General features: G+C 36.1%; 1 protein-coding gene across 1 annotated transcript in view; it reads right to left on the bottom strand.

The window, feature by feature from the left end:
* Positions 1–209: 209 nt before the first annotated feature.
* The window catches only part of FAP (fibroblast activation protein alpha), a 40087-nt gene continuing 18281 nt past the window's right edge, over positions 210–22015 (bottom strand). The window contains exons 13-26 of the mRNA XM_013171332.3: positions 20385–20489; positions 20229–20299; positions 19517–19570; positions 19046–19170; positions 17751–17798; positions 14103–14201; positions 13285–13354; positions 11960–12154; positions 9884–9938; positions 7665–7764; positions 3620–3684; positions 2705–2777; positions 2368–2441; positions 210–544 (exon numbers count right to left, since the gene is read on the bottom strand). Of these exons, the coding sequence (XP_013026786.1) occupies positions 443–544; positions 2368–2441; positions 2705–2777; positions 3620–3684; positions 7665–7764; positions 9884–9938; positions 11960–12154; positions 13285–13354; positions 14103–14201; positions 17751–17798; positions 19046–19170; positions 19517–19570; positions 20229–20299; positions 20385–20489 (1236 nt within the window). The 3' untranslated portion in view covers positions 210–442. The remainder of the gene's footprint in view (positions 545–2367; positions 2442–2704; positions 2778–3619; positions 3685–7664; positions 7765–9883; positions 9939–11959; positions 12155–13284; positions 13355–14102; positions 14202–17750; positions 17799–19045; positions 19171–19516; positions 19571–20228; positions 20300–20384; positions 20490–22015) is intronic.

Here is a 22015-nt window from a genome sequence, read left to right as displayed (position 1 = left end):
CAATAAATTGGAAATATAAATGTATTTTGAGAAACTGGTTCTTATTAAGAAGTTAATTAGGTACTTGTACTACTTTCATTGTCCTTGCCCATTTTACAGTTATAGTTAACAAATGCAAGTGTATTCATTTGGCAGTATACCTTTGCAATGGACCACCTAGCTTTGGAATGCAGAATGTAGTTTAAGCAAGATGGCAATAAATGCACATGCCGTGTTACATTCTGATTTTATTTTTTTCTATCCAACAGGTGTTAAATGTGCCAAAACATGTATTAGCACAACATCTGCTAATATACAATATAAAAAATGGATGTAAACATCAAGTTTTTAAGTTCAGAGTTCCTGCTATCAATCCACCTGAAAACTACATAACCCGGGCACTGTTATCATTGCATTCTCCCAGAGATGTATCAGATGCCTTAGCATGCTCTGAATGGCCCATCTATTCTGACAAAGAAAAACATTGTTTGAGGAAATGGGTCATATGTGTGTAGAGATGTTTGCTGGAAAGGCCTGGAATTCCATGGTTCTCATCAGTATACCACTGAAAAAGAAAGAAAGAAAAAAAAGCCATAAAGCCCCTACGTTATCTCTTCAATTCTGTAATAGTTAAGCATTTCCACCATTTCATTACCATATAGAAAAAAGTACATGCCTCAAGTAAACAAACAGAGGGACCTGCTAATTTTTTTTTCCTTTTCAGTAGATTCTACTATATAGAACAAAGTTTCTATACTTTCTGTAATCTAGGAGTAAGCATTGCTGCCTCAATACTGACAAGTCTGTTGTATCAAGTTGGGCAGAAGAGCTTTGAGATGCCCTTAGGGATGAAATGCCCCTGACGTGCTGCATGGCCTTGGCAATACAGGAATACTGGGCTCTCAGCAATAAGCTTTCACCTAAATGTTGTGCATTTCTGTTCAACACATCCTGCATTACAGCAGGACCCCAAGCATTATGAATGATTACAGCAAATAAGATATGAATTATGCTAACTTCTTAAGAAATAATGGTGAACACCTAACTACAACAGGACAGTTTGCTATTAGAGACTTTTCCATGACATTAGAAACGGGAAGAGCAAAAATCATTCAGTCTTCTCATTTAAGGAGTAAGAGACACCTTTGGGTTGCAAAGTCTGATCCCTTTGTAGTGAATGTATTAACCTGAAGCTTAAAAGTAGGTTGGTTTTCGCCATGCTCCCCCTTATTCTGCTCGTTCCAAAGCCTAGCTGTTTTAACAGAAAATTCCTCTTTCGACCTCAATGCATTTGTCAGTACTATATATACATTTATTCTTCTGCTAAAACAATTTTTTAGCTTCAATAGCTTTTTTTTTTCCCTCTGTAGTTATCCTCCACAGCAATCACAGAATTTTCAGATTTTATTTCACTAGACTAAAAATGTCCTGCTTTCATAAAGTAAATCAAGGATGTTCCCTCGATTTTCCTTCTAACTCTACTGAGACTTTACTGTAGCTGAACAAGAATGACTACAACTGCATACAGAATCCCAGATACTTGAGAAATAAACCAGGTTTGCAAAATATCAGTGAAGTTAGAAGATGGGGAATTCACAAAAGGGCCTACAAATCTCAAGTACAGGGAGACCCCTGTCTGATTCTTGTTTGGTAAGTTCATGGACCTGGGAAAGTGGTCTGAGGCAGAAGGCCAGTATGTTTGATAGCAGGCAGATCCTTTTGCCATTAGTCTGGAGAAAGAAGGTGCAGAAGCATTGCTTAACATATAATTCAGTACTACTTTTTCCCTGTTCATTCCTCATTTTTATCTTCTAACCTCTTGCCTATGTGTTTCTCTGTTTGCCTGCACCTGGTACTCCAACTACTCCAAGCAAATTTTGCAGACGCTTTTTTTCCCCCCCCCCCCCCTCATCCTGGATACAGTATTTGGATACTTCATTCCCCTTTTTTCCCCTGTGTTTCACCTCCTGCCTGTGGCAGGCATGTCCAGGTAAAGAGAATCCATCAGAAGCACTGATGGATTTGATCCCAAAAGCCAGCTTTTTCATCTTCCTCTCTTTTACTAGCTATCAGCAACTTTTATAAGAAGGCTGGATTCTCATTCTTCTCCCTGGCTCATTTTAAAAGCCTCTAAGTTATTCTTTATGAGAGAAATTTCATTAACATCCAAAGGCGAAGAGAGAAACAAAAACAAATAAAAAAGAGCAGGCAAATCCTCTGAAGAAGAAATTACTTATAAAGAGTAACAAATGCACTAACTAGATTTAATGCCAGATTTTGAAGAATGTTCTGTTGAACTGGGTTCTTAAAAATGTCACCAAATATAAGATAAGCTTATTGATAAAGCTATAAAACGCTGTTCAAAATGAAAAATAGTCTGCTATTTACCATTGCCTGGAAATCCACTTGTGCGTTAACCAGAGCTTTTGCAATTTGTGCTGAGTTTTGGAAATGTACATTATCTGAAAAAGGAAAAAAAGTGATTGGCTGTTGAAACGTGTAAATACCACAAAGCATAAAATTCTAGTGCATTAAGTTGTGTCCACTAATTATCGAGTGATACAGTTGACATGACTAAGAGAGACTAAGCACCTTATAATATTTCATATGGAAATCTAACAAAGATCTAGGTAGTCATCCTAATCAAAGGCACAGAAAGATGCTTAATGTTTTTCAAACAAAGTGATTCTGGCTCTGTATTTGTACTACCATTTGCAAACCTCACCATCTGCTGTTCCATGGATGAGGAGATACTCCACGTTTTGGAAATTCTTTGCTCTTGCCATCACAGTTGAATTCTGTTGAGAGGAAAAGTGAACAGTTCAGCAGCTTCAATTTCAACCACTCAATCACAGAGTCAAAAGGCTTCCATTAACCGGTGTAATCACAATCAAACAGTTGGACTGGCATAATAACAACAGCAGTGACTTCATCTCAATCTGAGATTAATAAAAACTATGCATTTATGACAACTTCACAAAAAGCATAGTACCTACCATGTGGCATTCTCTGAACTCTGCAGTTCCTGGCTACCTAGACAGCTCTACCAGGGCTGTTTGGTATTGAGCATTTCTGCTGTTGGGGTTAGGATGGAGAATACGTACTGAGAACACGATACAAAAACCTTTATAGGAGGCTTTGAGTTAAATTCTTTGGGTTTAATTCAGGCCTGTCTGTATTCAGAGCTGGTATGTGCACTGCTAGATGAAGTTACAGATTTCCTATCAATGTGAAGAAAAGCAGAAATGCAATCTGTTCCAGGTAGCGGAGGTTCTGACTGTTCACTATGTAGATATTATCAGACAGCTAAATTTGCATGAAGCAGCTTGCATACCATAGTTAAGGGTACAAACCAAAACATCGACATCTTAACCTCTCTCACATAAGTTCTTTCCTAAATTAATGATTTGCACTGTCAAATCAATGAGAAAATAAGGATCCTACAATTTATCATATTTAAAATTGATAAATACAAAACCAGGAGGAACTACAGAGATAAGAATTTCACAGCAGCAGCTTTAGCTGTTACAGGGCTGCCACTATGAGAGCTGGCAGGTCACTTTATTTCTTTATTATTATGGTTTTCCATGGAAGTGTGACTCAGGTTTAAGGCAAATGAACACAGAAAGAGAATTCTCACCTTGTAGTGCTCAAGATTATCGGACTCTACAGGAAGACCCATAAATCGTTCTGTGTAGATAGATGCTGTGATATTAAAGAAGAAAAAAGCTAAAGATATTTTTGTGCCTCCAGTGACACATAGAAAATTGACTGTTTATTTTAACTATATCTGTTCTGCTTGGTTTCCTCATAATACACCAAATCTAAACATACTAAAAAATATGAAAGTTAATTAATACATGTCCTCCAAACAGTCCTTGTAGAAATAGTGATTCAATACTCATCTGTGGAGTTAACATTTTGTGGATAAAGGTAATTAATTGATACTGCTTTATGCTACTGGTTTGAATTCCAGAAGTAAGTTCAATGAGCCAATAAATGTGTGTGGTAGAAAGACAACACACACTACTGTTGACATCTTAAAAAGAGAAGCAGAGCAGAATTCCAGCCTGGGATGTGTATGAGTATATATAGTTAATATGGAAAAAACATTGCCCTTATCCCATTGAATGAATATAAGCAACGATTATGGGGGAACAGGAAATGATATAGGCTTGCACTTAAAAACTTGCAATTAATTTTCAGGTGTCTGCCCAGTTCCTTTGCCTAACGATAACGAAGACTATTAACGGATTTGAAAAAAACACAAGCATGAATAACTGAACGATATCTAACACCAAGAAACCATTCGGTTTCAGCTGTCTTTAAACTGCCTGCATGTTTGTAATTTAACTAATAGTAGTTATGAAAATCTGTGGAAAATTGATGCAGCAGCTGTCACTACAAGAGCATTACTTTCTTTATGACTTTTCCTTGAAAGAGTAACCAGCACATATTGAGCGGTCAAGCTGCGGTATTACAGGAATTTTATTTATTTAATGGAGTCAGGGCTTTCTGATGAAGAAAAGCTGGCATCTTTCCCTCCCATATTTAGAGGTGATGGCCATCGTAGTCAGTAAGGAATTGAGATTGTCTACAGAATCACAGACTAGTTGATGTTGGAAGGGAAATCTGGAGGTCATCTGGTCCAACCAGGACCAATGCAGGATCCTCTAGAACTGACTGCCTAGGACCATGTCGACCATGTCCAGACAGCTTTTGAATACCTCCAAGGTGGGAGACTTCACAACCTCTTTGTGTCAACCTGTGCCAGTGCTTTCCCCATGCAGTAAAGTGTTTTCTGATGTTGACAGGACATCCTCTAAGTGAGTTTGTGCCCATTTCCTCGATGTATTTATAGGCATTGATAACATCCCCCCGAGGCACCTCTTTTTGAGGTTAAACAGTCCCACGTCTCAGCCTTTTTTCACAGGGGAGATGATCCAGTCCCTTAATCATCTTCATGGTGCTTTGTTGGACAATTTCCAGCATCTCCATGTCTGTCTTGTACTGAAGAGCTCAGAACTTGACACAGCAGTCCAGGTGTGGCCTCACCAGTGCTGAATAGAGGGGAAGGATCACCTCCCTCGACCTGTTGGCAATACTTTGCCTAATGAAGCCCAGGATACTATTAGCCTTCTTTGCATCAATGACACATTGCTGACTCATGTTCAACTTGGTGCCCACCAGGGCCTCCAGGTTGTTTTCTGCAAAACTGCTTTCCAGCTGGGTGGTAGCAAATGTTGGTACCTGGGGTTGTTCCTCCCCAGGAGCAGGACTTTGCATTTCTGCTTGTTGAATGTCATGAGGTTCCTGTCAGCCCATTTTGTAACCTGTTGAGGTCCCTCTGGCTTGCAGCATCACACTATGGTTTATCATCCACTCCTCCCAAGCCACTAGTTACTGGCCTCCAACTAGATTTTGTGCCACTGACCACCCCACTCTGAGCTCAGTTGTTCAACCTGTTTTCAATCCACCTCACTGTCTGCTCAGTCAGCCCATACATTAACAGTTTGTATTTGAGGATTTGTGGGAGTCAGTGTCAAAAGTCTTACTGAAGTCCATATAGACAATATCCACTGCTTTCCCCTCATCTGCCAGGCCTGTACCTTGTTGTCCAGTTTCATACACTGCATTAGAATAATTTTGAGAAAAACTAGAAGTGAGAGTTCCCCCAGGGATGGAAAATGACTCAGTATAGCCATGTTCCCATGGTTTATTATATATCCTTTATATATGTTACCACCAAGTGCTAAAGATGTGTACTGTGTCTCCCAGATCAGCCAAGTAAGGTTCCTGAAGATAATTCGTAATAAACTAAATACGGAAAAATTTAAGTAGCCTATCTTTTATCAAAATTCTTTATCGTTCAATGAAAACAGAAAATGTGCAATATCTGTTGTCAACACAGTGTCAAACAACCATATTGGGCTTGAGTTTTCAATAAAATAAACTCTTTTTGAATGGCTGGCATTTCTACAGTATTTTGAGCCAAATTCTCCACTCTCTTCTACCAGTATAGCTACAACAAGTCCACTGAGGTCAGCAAGAATTGCATTATAATGACTAAGTGGAAGATTCAGCTTGTCAATTACTGAGGAAGAAAAAGGAGATTGAGAATTTTAATAAAACAGTCACATATTTAATGCTTTTAACTATATGTTGTCCCTGAATGCAACTTCCCTTATAACTGTTCAGCTGCTATATTAACTCTGACAGAAAATGGAGGTGAGTGGGAGGATTTCAGAGAAAAGATTATGCTGCAAACTCTGATCTGTCCGTATAAAAGAGGGCAGGACAAAACTTAGAAGCTCTAGGGGCCAGTACATCCTGTAACATCCTGACCCTGCTTGGAGTCTCAAATATGTAGCATCCTGTAGTTTTGCCCCTAACACAGTTCACCCTAATATTAACTTGATCTGTTTGCCAGAACTCATGACTCATTACTTTGTTATGCTTCCTTCCTTCCTTCCTTTGGGGAGGTACATTTGCCTGTCTGGATTTTACAGTGTGCTTTTAGCAAGATTTTTTAATGCTCTTTTGAAAAATCAGCTGAAGTAAAGATTGCAATGGTGTGGGTCTAATCTGCTTTTACTTAAAAAACTTCATCCAATTTTTAATGCCCGAACAAATGTTTATAACTCTTCCCTTATTGAAGGACTTTTGCAAAATAGTGTTTTATGCCTGCACTCTGGAAATAATTTTGTGATCATGAGTGAAATTGTCTTCAAAAATGTTCATGCCAGTGAAAACATGAAGATTATGCTTCCTGTGTCATACAAATGTTTTTCCCTTTGTTTGCAAAACACCATAAATACAAGGAATGTCTGTGCTAGCAGTCAGGGAAGCAATCCTTCCCATTTAACCAAAAAAAAATTCTTATAACCAAGACTTCTTAGCAACGACCATATGCTAAGTAAATGTGTTCAAAGTGTTACATTTTGCTCATTGAAAACATGCATGGCAGGATTCTTTTTTACACTAAGGTTACTTTACACCATGCCAAAAGCTTAACAGGTCTGCAAGTAAGTGCGTATGTGCCTGCTTTATTCACACAGCAAGGCCCTGGGAGTATACTCTCAGAGTTGTTTCCTCAAAACAGTTTGGAGTCTTAGTCAATAAAGAAAAATATGTCTTGTAACACAACAACACTGGAAGTGTTGTTGAGAAACATCTAAAGGGAAAATATTTAAAAATAAAAAATAAGATATCAGACAGAACTGAGTCCCTCTATTTTCCGCTGCTTTTGGAAAATAACTGCAGTCATCAGAGATACTGATTCCTGACAGAGGCCATCTGCAGTAACTGAAGTCGAAGTGCATTGTGATTACATTATGGGCAGAAAAACATTTCAGCTGTTTCTGAATTCAGTTTTAACAAGATTTTTTCAGGGAGATCATTCCTGAATATAGTGTTTATCAAGAGGACTTTACAGACTGTTACAGATGTGCATATAGAATTGTCTGTGCATAACTTCTATGTGGCAAAATCCGTTCCAAACTGACAGTTGCAATCAGTTATTTTCAGCACGGAAAATATTAAACTTAAGGTCTTAAAGGTTTTATGTCTAGGTAATTGCACTGTCTTTAAGTTTTGTATTAACATTCTCTTGCAATGATTTAATTTAGAAAGTCATTAAATGCTACCTCTCTTTCCAAGTCAGTGTTTATGACAATTTTCCATACCGTAATATTCCCAGCTGGAAACAGGAGCCACAGCCATTCCACATTTAAATACTCCACTGCCAGATCCAAGTGCCAGAGAAGTTACGTATCCACCATAGGACTAGGAAGAAATCACAGACAGTTTAAAATTATTGGTGAAGTATCATTTTGTTTTCCAAATCAAACTCTTATAAACTAATTCCAAAGTAAAGAGTTTGCTTTGAATGCACGGAGGACAAAGCTTTTTTTTTTTTTTTCCTTTTGATTTCAAATTCATCTGATGTGATTTCTTGTGGCAGAGATTAGACAGCTTTATTGAATCACTTATTTTCTTACTATTTCTTCACCACTTATCTCAGGATATTGCTCTTGTTAGCATTTAGAATCATAAAAAAATTTAAGTTGGCAGGGTCATTCAAGGTAATCTAATCAGTGCAAACTATCTCAAAACAGGGCTAACTTCAAAATTAAATGAGATCAATCAGAGGCACATCCAAATTCCACAGCCTTTCTAGTTAACATATTTCAATGTTGAAAACAGTTGTTATATATTTTTTTTCTTAATACCCAATCAAAACATTCCTTGTGGTAATTTGTGTTCATTGCCTCTCATCCTGTCAGTGTGCCCCTCCAAGAAGAGTCATAGGTTTTCCCACCCTTACCATCTAACTAGATTTTTTGAATGTTTGCTATATTGAACCATCTCCATCCCCAGTACTAACAAGCTCAGATATTTGAGAACTTGAAGTTGGAGCAATTTGTCTCTACCGCTGGCTGCTATTCTGGCCCGATTCCTCAGACTGGGACCCAATAAGGAAGAACAAGTTCATTGATGGAAGTCAGGCAAAGTAAACCTAGATATCAGAATAGATGTGCAACAATGTGGGGCTAGAAGCTGAGAAAGGAGAAGATATTGTAATAAAAAGCATTCCGTTTGATTGTACATAGGATGTGGAACTGGGGTTGGAAAATACTTGTAGAAGGTCTTTGGGAAATAATGGGCTCCTGTTTATTCTGGAATAGAGGGATGGGTGTGTCATGCAGAATTTTTTAAATTATTAATCTTATCAATAGCATATGAATGATTAAGGGCAGTATGCACAGATCATTATTTATTAATTTAGTTAATTTGTAGAGAAGTAAGTTAGTCCCTCTCTACTCTTGAGAGTCATGCTTGAAACGACAGCGATGGATATGCTTAAGGAAATGGTAACTCATAAAACCTTTCAAGAGCATTTGCTTGCTTCATTTGACCTTCAAAAAAAGCAGTCCACAAGGCTACAGATAAAGGATTAAGATCAGGCAGGTAAATCTATGTACTGTAAGAGTCGGAGAGGTGGAGTTCAAAACCTGAATTGCCTTAGTGGTCATTTAAGAACTTTTACCATCCAAAAGAGTTTGGTGAGTCTGAAAGTACGATGAGTGGTACAGTTCATGCATACCTGTCAAACTGAAGGCTATAAATAAGGATACAGCTTCCAACTCTGTTCAAAGGATATGGACCAGGAAATGGTAATAATAAATGGAAAAAAAAGAAGAGAAAAAAAAATACCGACAGGTTTGGCAATAATGCTGTTATTTAAATAATATATCTGCTACTGGAATACAATGCTTTAGATGGTTGAAATCACCTAATTGGTTCCAGAAACACTGTAGTTAAATAAAATATGATGTGATTAAAAAAATTGTATTTTCATGTGGTCTTAACTTGATTAATGTCACTTTAATTTCACCTTATGACACCACATTTTATCCTAGTTATAGCTGTCTGACCAGAGTAATTTAAATATTAGATTAATAGAAAGATTTTAGCAACCCTGCTCATGTGCTCTCTAAAATCAGGCAACTCCTACAATTACAGTTGCCCAGAGTTTCTGGGCAAGCCTCTTACAATGAAACTGGGCCAAGGAAAACAAAAAAACAACAGCAATGAAAAAGAAAGACAGAAGGGAGGAAGGGAGGAGAGAAAGAAAAAGAAAGAAAGGAAGAGAGAAAGGAAGAAAAGTTATTTCTTGATATTGCATTCTTAATCTAGTCATTCATGACGAAGAAAAACAATTGAGCCAGATGGCTTGAACATCTTAAAATGTTTATAAAGGGGTTGTGTGGCATTTATGCTGTCCCTGAAGTTGTCTTCAGCCAATCTCTTTATAGAGATTTAGGACAGAAAAAGGAAGAATTATATAAAATTATACTACAGGATTATTTAAAGATAGATATAAAAAAGATGAACCACTCACCCAGCCCCATATTGCTATTCGTTTCTCATCAATAAAACCCATTTCTATAAATTTCCTGTGGAAAAGAAAATCACAGAAATTAATGCATTATTGCAAACCAAGATTGATAAAACTTTAACCAATTAGCAAAAAAAATTTTTTTTTCCACTTTTTTCCAAACATCACAGCAATTTGATCAAACTGACAATCAGCATAGCATGTCAGATTTCTACAAAGCATCAGTTATTCAACTCAAAGACATTTCAGAGGAAAGGAAGATTTTTTCTTTAAAGAACAATCATTGCTGAAATGAATACTTTCTTAGTATTTTTTGTTCCAGAGGAACAACTGGTTTCATGTAAAAAAAGTTGTTTTTTCTTATACTTAATATTCACCTGGATACACTGTCCAGAGCCACTCTTTAACTTAAACATCATACATAAGCAAAAGACAACATTCAAGAGCAAGAGATAAAATATCTTCAGATACATGCCAGAAAATACACCAGCAGCTGCTAGCAGTATTTTACTAAGGCAACCACAAATGACAGACAATACTCAAAATGTCCAATACAATATGGGTGGGACAAAGTTAGATAAGCCAAAAAATGATTCAGATTTGTAAAATTACTGTCTTAATCCATGGGGTTCCTCCTACAGTAAAAGCTCCTCCAAGGTTTCCCACTAGAGTATATGATTGTTTCTAAAAATCATTCATTTTAAACCATGTGTTAGATCAGTGAGATGGAATGCAATGCATTTAACTGAATAAAAATTTAGTCTAGGTGCTGACAGAAAATTGGGAAGTGTGAAGTCTGAGGTCATTTCTTCACAGCCCGTCTCAGCAAATTCTGCAACTGCAGAATCAGTTTAGACTCCCTCTGTCTCCGGCATTTTATGTTTGAGTGACGATTCAGAGTAATAAAAAACCACTTCTCTGTCCTGTGATATTTTAAAGCATGTTGCTGCTAAGAGTTTCAGGAAAGAAAATAATAGATTATATCGAAAAACCTGGAACGATACACAGATATGCTGTTTCATGTATCACTGAAAAAGATAATGGTGTGTTTATATCATTGAGGTGGAAACGAATTATCACAAAGCAGTAACAGGAAGGAACAGATACCCTCCTCACACACACTTGTAAATACAGGCACCATTCACAAGCAAGCAGAGAAGGTTGTGGAAACCTGGACTTGTACATCCATTTTCTAGCTTTTCTTCTCAGAATCAGGTCCATTACTGAGGGAAAGGATATTGCACTCGAAAATCTATCCATGCTCTGATAGTAGCAATTCAAGATCAAAACCTAAACTAGATTTCTTAATCCTGCTTTGCATTCATTTCTGTGGGGTTCAACCTAACACTTCGTTAAATGCTCACTTTAGTAGTGCTACTGCATCTGTAAGCTTAACAGACAGACTTTCTTTACAAAACCTCAGCTTTTTTCCCCCTTCCCAAAACTTCCGCTTAGGGACTTCTTTTTCCTTGGAACACCTTAAGTGTTTCGATGCAGAAGGGCAGCTTGCGGAGGGAGAGGAGATCTCCTAGAGGACCTCAGTCACTTCCTGTTTATTACTATTTTAAGACAGCATAGAGAACAAGTTTATGATTAACTACACTCTTGAAAGGGTAGTGTCAGGATTCAGTTTTATTACAAACTCCACATTTGATATTTAGCTAATCACCGTGGTCCATCAATATGGATCTTTGGCTAATCAATATGGTTACTACCTATGAGGTAGGTTTCCCCTTCAGGGAAAACTTCACAGTAATGGAAAATACATTAGCTTACCTCTCACCACTGATGCACATATTTCTTTAGGCCTAGGACTGAGGCCTCTGATAATGCCCTTACAAAATGGAAGTGCTGAGGTTCAAATGTGAACTTAGTAGTAAATGGATTTAGTACACAACATAAAACCACACTGACATCAAGTAATATTTTATTTCTACAAGTCTTAAGTCTAGACTTACTTCCTGTAGCCCTCAGCTCTCCAGAAGACAGGCTCAGGAGAACATTTAATATATATTTTTTTCACATTACTTTTTGTAGGTGTGTAAATACAAAAATGTTATGGGGAGATATTCTACTTACTTCACTGCTGATATTTGGTCCTCAACTTCGTAGACTCCTAGTCTTCGATATACTGCATGCAAAATCTTGTCACCTCGATATGCTGTCCCTCTGCCATCCACTAGAGCAACAATAATTCCCTCTTTGCTTGCAAGATAGGTTATCCAACTAATGCTAAATGTGTCCTTTACATTCTGACTGCAAGGTCCTCCATACCTGAAGGTGGAAATTTACACATTTTCAACTCAGATGTATAAATGACTACCAGATACTGGATTATAGATATTGGTACATCTCACATTTTCTCTACAAATATTTTGCTGAATGGCTGTGGTTTAGAAATCTCAGTAGACAGAAGCAGTCCCATTACCATTTTCATATATTTGTGAGATTTTGCTATCTAAAATTCATTTAAATCCTTAATGTCTTATGCCTAACGCAAACCATTAGCTTTAGCTCAGATTAAGGGGTACAGCGTCAGATATACATTGTAAGGGGAATACTTGTAGGAGGTATGTCTCAAAGTCTCAATTTCTAATTATCTCCAAATTCCTTGGGTACAGAAATGAGGTGTAACAGCCCTTTTCAATTCTTTTTGTTTGTTTGTTTGTATTTATTTGGCATTTGATCTCCACACATACTATGCATTAACAAAGAAAACAGGAAAAAAAAAGTATAGCTCCTTACACTTTCTGGCCATCACCAAATCTTTGATTCAGTAGGGAATAACATGCTGTGGGAGCTGTGGGCTGAACACACCCCACATAGCTGAGCAATATGGAGACATGCCTAATACAAATCATGTATTTGACCTCGAGGACATGAATTACTTCATCTTCTACTCTAAACTTCAGCCAAACATACTTAGCATTGTTGGAACTTTGGATCATCACTAGTTAATAACAGACAATATAATGTTTATCACACCCATTATTTTTCCGTCTCATTTTTTTTTACACCAATGCATTTTTTGTTGCCTTTCCAGACAGCAATAAATTCAATTCATGTCATATGCTCTTTAGAAGGAAACTTTGAAAGAAACTAGGCCACGTGGCTTAGGTTTTTTTGTTTGTTTTTCATAAGAAAATTGAGCAGACTCATAGTTTCCATATTAACAAAGCTGAAATCAATAATTTCACATTGAAAATGTGTATGTTTACATTTCGATCTCAATATGAAAACATATTGATATGTATATTTAAACATATCAAATGAACAAACACAAAAACAAAATGTTCTTTGTTTTTGCTTGATAAAATTTTACAAATATCCTAGGTTTCCTTAAATTATAATAAACATTCTTTCAGACAAAACAACAAAATTGAAAGAAAGGAAGTGTTACATACACCTGAATGAGCAGTGGGTACTTCTTGGATCTATCAAATTGTGGGGGCAGAAGCATTTTGTACCACAAAGCTAGAAAAGACAAATTAAAATTATACTGTTAATGGTTAAAAAGATTTCTCCAAGCATAATCCATAGTTTGATGTAATAGTAATAAAATAGTAATAGAAAAACAATCAGCACAAACTACAGAGTGATGAATTGTGAACCACAGAACCACAGAAGTAATTGTTTATATTAAACTGTTTAAGAATAAACTTGAAAAACTGGTGTCCATTTTTTTTTTTAATTAAGCTATGTATTCAATTATTAGTTCACCAACACTAGGTTTGCAGTTTTCTAGGTGTTTAGGAAAGCACAATTAGGAATACAACTGTTGCTAAGATTTTGAGACCTGGGTTTTGAAAACATTACACTGGTTCACTACTATGGAATATTGTTTGTAAAGTCACTAGGGAAAATAACAGTGTATATAAGTCACTATAATGTTTAACACATTAACGGCGGTTTGCATTTCACATTTCATTAGTACCATACTGTACTATAAAACATATACTGTTTTTATGTGATATTTAAACACTTTACAAATATTATGAATTTTTTTTTAATTGCGTCACAAAGCAGAGGTGTGTTTTAACTACTATTTTACTGATAGATACATTGAGACAGATAAATTGGTCACTGTCAAACAGGGCAAAATGAGGGCTCTGATTTCTAATCTGGCAGGCTAACAAGTTTGATCTACGGAAAGACTATACTTACTACAACAAAATGAAGGCAAAATATGAGTAGAAAGTATAATAAAAACTGTAATTCTTACTTATACCATCCACTTCAAGTTTGTTAATTTCTTCTTTTGGCAGTTTGATCTTTTGCAAAGAAGACTGCAGTTCCCAGTTGTCTTCTAATATTCTGAGCTCTACAGAAAAGAAATGCCCAAATATTAAGTAGTTCATTTGTTAATGCCTCTTCATTAATTGAGATTTCTTTATTTTGTCTTATTAGAACAGTAAGGAAATCTGTGAAAAATTACAAGCAGAGTAATGAAATCAGCTTAGCCAGTTCTATTTGGGCTTGATCATATAGCTAAATAAAAGCAAGGCACTGGTATTATGATGCACAAATATTCCTTAGATTATTATAGGATATACATTTTGCAACACTAATCATTTCACATACTGCCTGTGAGTGTTAGAGTTCTAGACGTTAGGAGGAAACTCCTATCTCCTGCAAATGACTTTCTCCAGTTTTCTTATATGGCAGAAGCTGGAAATGTAAAATTCACCACACAATGCAAAAAACAGTTCTGTATCTCCTCTCTTGCTTACCACAGTATCTTAAGTTTAACTTCTGAGACTCTTGGGCAGCATGGTTAAGCCCATATATGTTTGTGACTACTTTGTTTCTGGACAAACATAGAAAACTCAATTTCTTAAGGGATGAGGCAAACCCTTGGCTTATCTACTGTATAGTGTATGTCCACAAAGATACTAGACATACCATGTAACTGTTCTTATTAATGTATTGCTGCAAACTTAGACAGCTTTAAATATATATATATATATATTTATTTACTTTATATTTATATATATATTTACTTTACTTGCTTGGGACCCAATTTACTTTTATAGTGTGCCCTGGCAGCCAGGAGGGCCAACCGTACCCTGGGGTGCATCAAGCACAGCATTGCTAGTCGGTCGAGGGAAGTGATTGTCCCGCTCTACTCTGTGCTGGTGTGGCCTCACCCCGATTACTGTGTGCAGTTCTGGGCACCACAGTACAAAAAGGACATTAAAGAGGAGGGTGACGAAGACGGTGAAGGGCCTAGAGGGGAAGATGTATGAGGAGTGGCTGAGGTCACTGGGCCTGTTCAGCCTGGAGAAGAGGAGGCTGAGGGGAGATCTCATCACAGTCTACAACTTCATCACGAGGGGGAGTGGAGAGGCAAGCACTGACATATTCTCTGTAATCACCAGTGACAGGACCTGCGGGAATGGTGTTAAGCTGAGGCAGGGGAGGTTTAGGCTGGACATCAGGAAGAGGTTCTTCACCGAGAGGGTGGTCGCACACTGGAACAGGCTCCCCAGTGAAGCAGTCACTGCACCAACCCTGTCTGAATTTAAGAAGCAATTGGACTGTGCACTTAGTCACATGGTCTAAACTTTTGGGTAGACCTGTGCGGTGCCAGGAGTTGGACTTGATGATCCTTATGGGTCCCTTCCAACTCGGGATATTCTATGATTCTATTCTATGATTCTATGATTCTTTTATATAATTTTAAAATCACTATTTATAATTTAGTTATTTTCCAGCATAGACCACAGAGCTATATATCATGAATTCACTGGGTATTGTTTGCATATGCATTTTTCCAAGAGTATTGGTGGATTAAGAATATTGTACATAAAAAAAATCTGTACTTTCAGCTTCATTTTCAAAATGAAATAGAACTTTTATAGACTTCAGGAGATTTATTATTATTATTATTTTTTTATTTATTTTTTATGGAAGGCACTTCCAGTTTCTGGAAGTGACAAAAAAAAATACAATTACTTCTCTCAGCATGTCTTGAACTAGATTGTGCTCTGAAAATGCCTGAAATATAACACTGGAATTTGTTCTTTCAAAGTACTCTGACAGTTCTTGCAGGCTCAACCAAGTTTTTATAGCTGAAAGATCATCCTGCTTTGGATACTTACCTAAACTCAGCTGAACCCTTTTCCATCCTTCCCCTCAAATCTCCTGAAACTTGTGCATTACCACAAATGAATTGTAGGCATGCTGGTGGGAGCTTCCAAACTGGTCTATGTCAGTTTAACTATAGGACTTCTACTAAAATTCATGGGTGATATATTTTCAAAATGCTGCCAAAATGCAATGAAAATAGATCCGCTACCACTCTTTCACAGCTTGCAGTCCAGTCCATAACAAATAGTTTTGTATCACAGAAGAGATTACAAAAGCAAGGGAGTTAAGTAAGATTAATACACAAAGTCATCCAAAAGGTCAAAGAAGACCCTGAATTTGTTTTTATTCCTGAAGAATAACAGCAGGGTGAGGCATCATGAAAGAGTGGTAAAGATCCCTCGACTAAAATTGTTCTCTCCTGCAGAGAGGTTAAGAAATGCATATTTATAGTTGGGCACTTTGCTGCATTTCATATAATTCTTACTTTGATAAAGAAGATAGATGGTAGGGGCCCTTGATACACAAGGTTGTAATGAATCACGGAAAACACTAAGCTATGACAGTGGATTAAATATAAAAAAAAACATACACTGTTTTTAAACCTTCTGCAAAAGAAATAACAAAGAACATAGTGTTTTTTTTTTCTAGCACAATTATAATAGGTACTTTGAGCAAGATTTTCCATCCATAAACATTTTTGAGTAATTAAACACTAAGAGGTACCAACTCCTATTGGAGTCAAAATAGTCTTACGTTGCAATTAATTGACTTCTACATGAAACAGCACTGATTAATTTAGCTCAACAATATTACAGAATTTGTTTTCCACATGTTTTTGTGTGCCTTCTGGTCAAAAACCATTCATTTAACAGTTAGATGTTAATAAAGGCTAAACTGGCATTAGAGCTACCTGTGGGTTTCCCCTGATTATTGGGGAAGGGTGGGGGAAAGTTGAATCACTTAAGTTTTTTTACTGGACCATGGTATTTTTATTAGCATTTCAAGACTGAGAGCTTTTTAAGTTTGAGAAGAATTTTTTAGGTAAAAAGTGTGTGTGTGGGCTTGGGGGGGGGGGGGCGGGAGAGAGGGGGTGGAGAGAGAGAGAGAAAGGGAGAGAAAGAGAGAGAGAGAGAGAGGTGGACTCTGCGTGTTTCTTACTGGAGTTCCTATTTTGTGTAATTACACCTTCTCTGAAACAGTTATTTGAATGGGTATTTTTCTCATTTCATCTGAAAGAGCTTCTGCTCTTCCCTGAAATCTCTTCTGATGGCTGAAGAGCATCCAAATTCTAATTAGCACAGTTCAGTAGCTCAGACTGCAAACTCTTCATAGTACACTGTAGCCTCTCGCATAGGGTAGGGTTACTTCACAGAAAAAATAAATAATATATATATATATAATCAGAAAATCTTGAGCTGTGAAAAGAAATAGTTTGGAAATCATAATAATGTCTTCTACAAACTTTGAACCAATATTTGGAAGCCAAAGAATTGCCAATATAATAATTGCATCTATAATACGTAAACAGGTAAAACATTGGGATGCCATAAAAGTGTGGGACTCAGAAATGAAAATAAAGGCATCATTGTGTTCATTGACGTTTGGATTTTACTAATTAACAAAGCTAGAAAGACACTAGATATTTTACTAACACTTTTTGAAGCACAAACAAGATGCAATGCTACTTGATCACAATCCTGAATATTGCATTAGGAGATCTGCATAATGAAGATCAATGAGAAAAACAAGCATCCAGAAATAGGCAGGATATTTTCAGTACCTCTGTCACCCTGGTTCTCAAAAAGAGTGGAAATTGGAATCCCAGGACCTGTCATAAGAATGAAAAGAAGGTTGTTTACAGTTTGAAGCCAGAATTTGGTGGTAAAGTGTAGATTACATTACTGTTGGAACTGACAGGAAATAAAGAGTTGAATATAACCTTCTACCATTCCGAATCTCCTCTGCTGCAAAACCCACTAGACCCTGCTGTACAAAATACATCAGGTACTGTGTGCATGTAGACTTGCATATATACCTACATAACTTAACAAACGTAAGAGAAGTAACATATCAGCCAATTCTTCCTCCTTAGAGAAGTGACATCTAGTTAATACCTTAGATGTGATTACATAAGGTGAATGCAGAACTAACAATGTGAAACATTCTTCTGAGAACATGTCAAATTGTATTTGTGAAGGTGACTGGATTTCATGTGCTGATGACCTTACTGACTATTTTGTACAAGAATGATTGAAAGGTGTTGTTATTAGCTACATTTGGTCCTCTGCTTAACAGAGGACCAAAGAACTGTTCAGCTGATGATTCAGTGCAGAAGAACAGTAAGCTTTATATGAAGTACGCAAAAGGAAAACTTTGGACAGCTTTTTTCCCTTTTTTAGGGAACATTGCTACTTAACTGTTCTTTGATTACCGTAATGGATGTACTCATCACTCATACTTCTGTGTTATAAGCGGTTTCCATAATCATACATCTTGATGAATTTTTCGTAGTTCTGTTATTAAAGACTTTTAAATCTTTAAAAAATCTTTAAAATTTTTAAAAATCTTTAATTTTTTTTAAAAAGATGTTATTAAATTTTTTTCTCAGGTAGTAAATATTCAACATTTTGAGGCTAACCTAAGTTTTAATTGTTTCAATTTGATAACACATCGTACTGAATTCTCAGAGCTAACTTTGATCATGTTCATTGGAAATCAGTGTCTTTTACAAAATCCTGCACTTGCTGCTGCAAGAATGACTTTGATGAGTCAGCTTAAAATTTGTTTTGTGTCATGAAGGACTTTCAAAATTTTGTTTTTAATTCTAAAAAACATTTTTTTGGGGGGGGGGTGGTAAAAAAAAGTGTGAAAATATTTATATTTTTGAAGCATTTTTCCAAGATTTTAGGACATGAAAAAGAGTGTGGAAATCTCTTCTGATTACAGTGAAATTTCTGTGATTCATCTAGCCATCATTTGTGGTAATTTATTATGTATGCTGTGATAATATTATCTATGCTTCTGATATGTCCAACAGAACAACTGGTTATTTGTTTGTTTACGTGCTATACATACCATAACAGATCAAGGCATAATACTTAGAACGTTCACTGAACCTTGCTGTATAATATTGGCATCTCTCTTTCCTTAAATTACAAGTAATACACTGTTTTCTGATAGGTTTACTTCCAATACTGAGTCTAGGGGAAAAATAAAATAAAGCAATTATTTATTTTGCTACAACCGACATCATATGTGTCTGATTCATGTTCTGGAACACAGGCATTCTACTTTCAAAACAGTTCCTTTTAAAAATAAATGTTTTCCCTTTTTAGCATGTTTTTCCTAACAGTTTATTAAGCCTTTAGACAGTTCTTGTCCTCAATTCTCAGATATAATGTCAAGTAAAGATTTAGTTAAGATAACTCATGAAATTACACTTAATGAAATTAAATAAATTATTTGGAAATTAAATTATTTTATTGACAAATCCACACCCATCGTCTATTAACCTATTATCATTAAGATAATGTTGATATCACTTACTTGTAAATATTTCTTCTTCCTGGATAGCCTTCAAATTCATTGCTTGAGTAGAAACTGTAAATTAATTTGTATATAATTTGTAAATAATCCATAAACCGATGAACTATGAACCAGCATCAAGACAAAAAGATGTCTTGTAAGTTAACTTAGGCTTTTTGAGATTTCTGCATAAGACAGAAGAATGAGTTAAGCTTACATGCCTTTCATCTCAATAAATCTTTGCTCAGACTCTCATTAGATGACAAATACACCATATAAGTAAGAGTTCCATCTTAATTCACAAAAGCTAATCACTCTAATTCGCAAGAGCTAATCACTCAATCACTCTTCTAATTATATATCTATATATATAGTAACCTGAATGAGAAACTACAACTCACATTCAACAAAATAAAAATAATTTCTAGTTGTATGTGGGATAACCACATACTTAAATTTACATATCCCTAGATAAGACTGTCTAAGATGGGCGATGACGATAAACAAAAAAATTGAGGGCAATTGCAAAGAATCTCCCACAAGTAAAAGAAGTTTGAAAAATTGAGCAATGCTTTTGCATACAAATTTGTTGTGGATGCATTCAGTTACTAGATACATTGTAACTAGCTAGTTATAACTTAATGAGTTGACAAATGGCTGCTGTGTGTCAAATGATTAAGTACTACTCTTACTGACAATACTCACAATCTATACTCTTCTGTGTGATACTTACATTGCATCATTTGTTACTCTGAAAATGTATATTGCTTCCCATTCTCCACTAGTAATTTGGATTGCATTCTCCTGCAAAACAAGATATATAAATTACTGAATATAGCAGAATTATTTCAGAAATTCACAGTAAAGTAGAACACTTTGCTTGACTTACCACAGAGCCATTGATGTAATGAATATGCTTATAACCATTTTTGTCACTAAAAATTTTGTAGTACGAACTGCTGTCTGATGTAAAATATGGTGTAGAAACAAAGAACTGGAACAAAGAAACATGGTAGGTGAGACGAAAGAATGTCCAAATTGTTTAGCAGGTTATAGTCTACATATTAAAATAACAAGACTCTCTTTCAATGCTTACATTCAAATTACACTATATCATGTCTGATTTCTTAAATTGATAATATAGATACCTGAAGTACCACACAAATACAAGCTCTTTACTTATAAGTGGAATATTTTGCATATTCTGTATGATCTGTAGTTATTTAAAAATACGTAGAGGTGATTTTAAAAATAATGTTTCTAATGAAGCTAATGTTCATGAACAGTGCCAAACTGAAAGTCCTGTGGACCACAGAGTTTGGCTGATTCACTCAACAGAAATAGCACTAAGCAAAATGGATATCTAATCTTTACCATACTTTACCAATATTTAAGAACTGATTATCCCAGGTAAGAACATTCAAATTTAGCTTTCTTTCAAACCATCACCTCTTTACTAAGATTGTCATCCAGCTACTGCAACTATAAGTTTTATTTTCAAAATATGAACACAGAATAATGACCTGCAAGCACTTCAAACACCAAACATTGCCAAGTAGATGTGACTTTTGAATAATATTAACCCAAGATCAACTAGAACTTCTGACCACAAGCTAAATTGTTCTGGAGCCTCCTTCTAATATTTCTAATCTTTGAAATCTCATACAGGCTAAGCAGGAATTTATGCATATGTGCAATTTTATTTGTTCTAATAAAAACCCATCATCACAACCTCAAAAGCAGAGATGAAAAAAAGAAAGGGACCAAGGCTTCTGAATGCGTAATCTTTACTTCAAATAAAAACACATCTCTTAAAGGATAGTGTAGTGAAAATTGAGGCTCTCATTTAAGTCCACTGCAGGATAATCAAACACAGCATGAGGTACCCCATACTGAATTCTAGTAAATTCACCTGCCTGAGGAGTAACATAAGCATATGCACACACATTAATTGCTAGAATATATGAATGTGAATACTGATCTCATGCTCTTACAATTTCCTTGCAGCTTTGTTTTTATTGCAAGCTCCCAAAGAAAGGTGTCATAGATCTTCTAAGATAAAGGTTACCGGCTAGAGAAAATTTCTTTTGCTTAAGGCTAATTGCAAAGAAGTATCAACTACACTTGTAAGAGGGGTGTTTTACCTCGAAAGTTCTTCTCTAGCTGAAGATGAACAGCACGTGGCACTAAAGCTGTGATCTGAATGAACAATTTCTGTTCTTAAAATGCTATGGTATGACTAATCTTATCTCTTGCCCTAGCAATATCAGAGGATTTTTACATTATTGCTTTGTCCCCACCCAGATATTTCTAAGAATTACTCTGCATTACGAATCACTCTCTTTTCTTGGCTTCCCTCCCTTCAGTATAGTGTCTAATCACTTGCAAAAGAAGGTAGAAAAAAGGTTTTTTATACTCGGAAAGCTGGTAGCCAGCTACTATGCCTAACAGCATAAAAAGTCTCAACCCTACAGTGCAACAGGTTTGAGGCAGTAGCATTGTGTGACTTTGAATAGTGTT

Source organism: Anser cygnoides, chromosome 6, assembly GCF_040182565.1.
Source record: "Anser cygnoides isolate HZ-2024a breed goose chromosome 6, Taihu_goose_T2T_genome, whole genome shotgun sequence".
In the NCBI taxonomy this organism is placed as follows: Eukaryota; Metazoa; Chordata; class Aves; order Anseriformes; family Anatidae; genus Anser; species Anser cygnoides.
The sequence above is the reverse complement of the archived record's forward strand: the minus strand, read 5'-3'. Positions and strand labels throughout refer to the sequence as shown.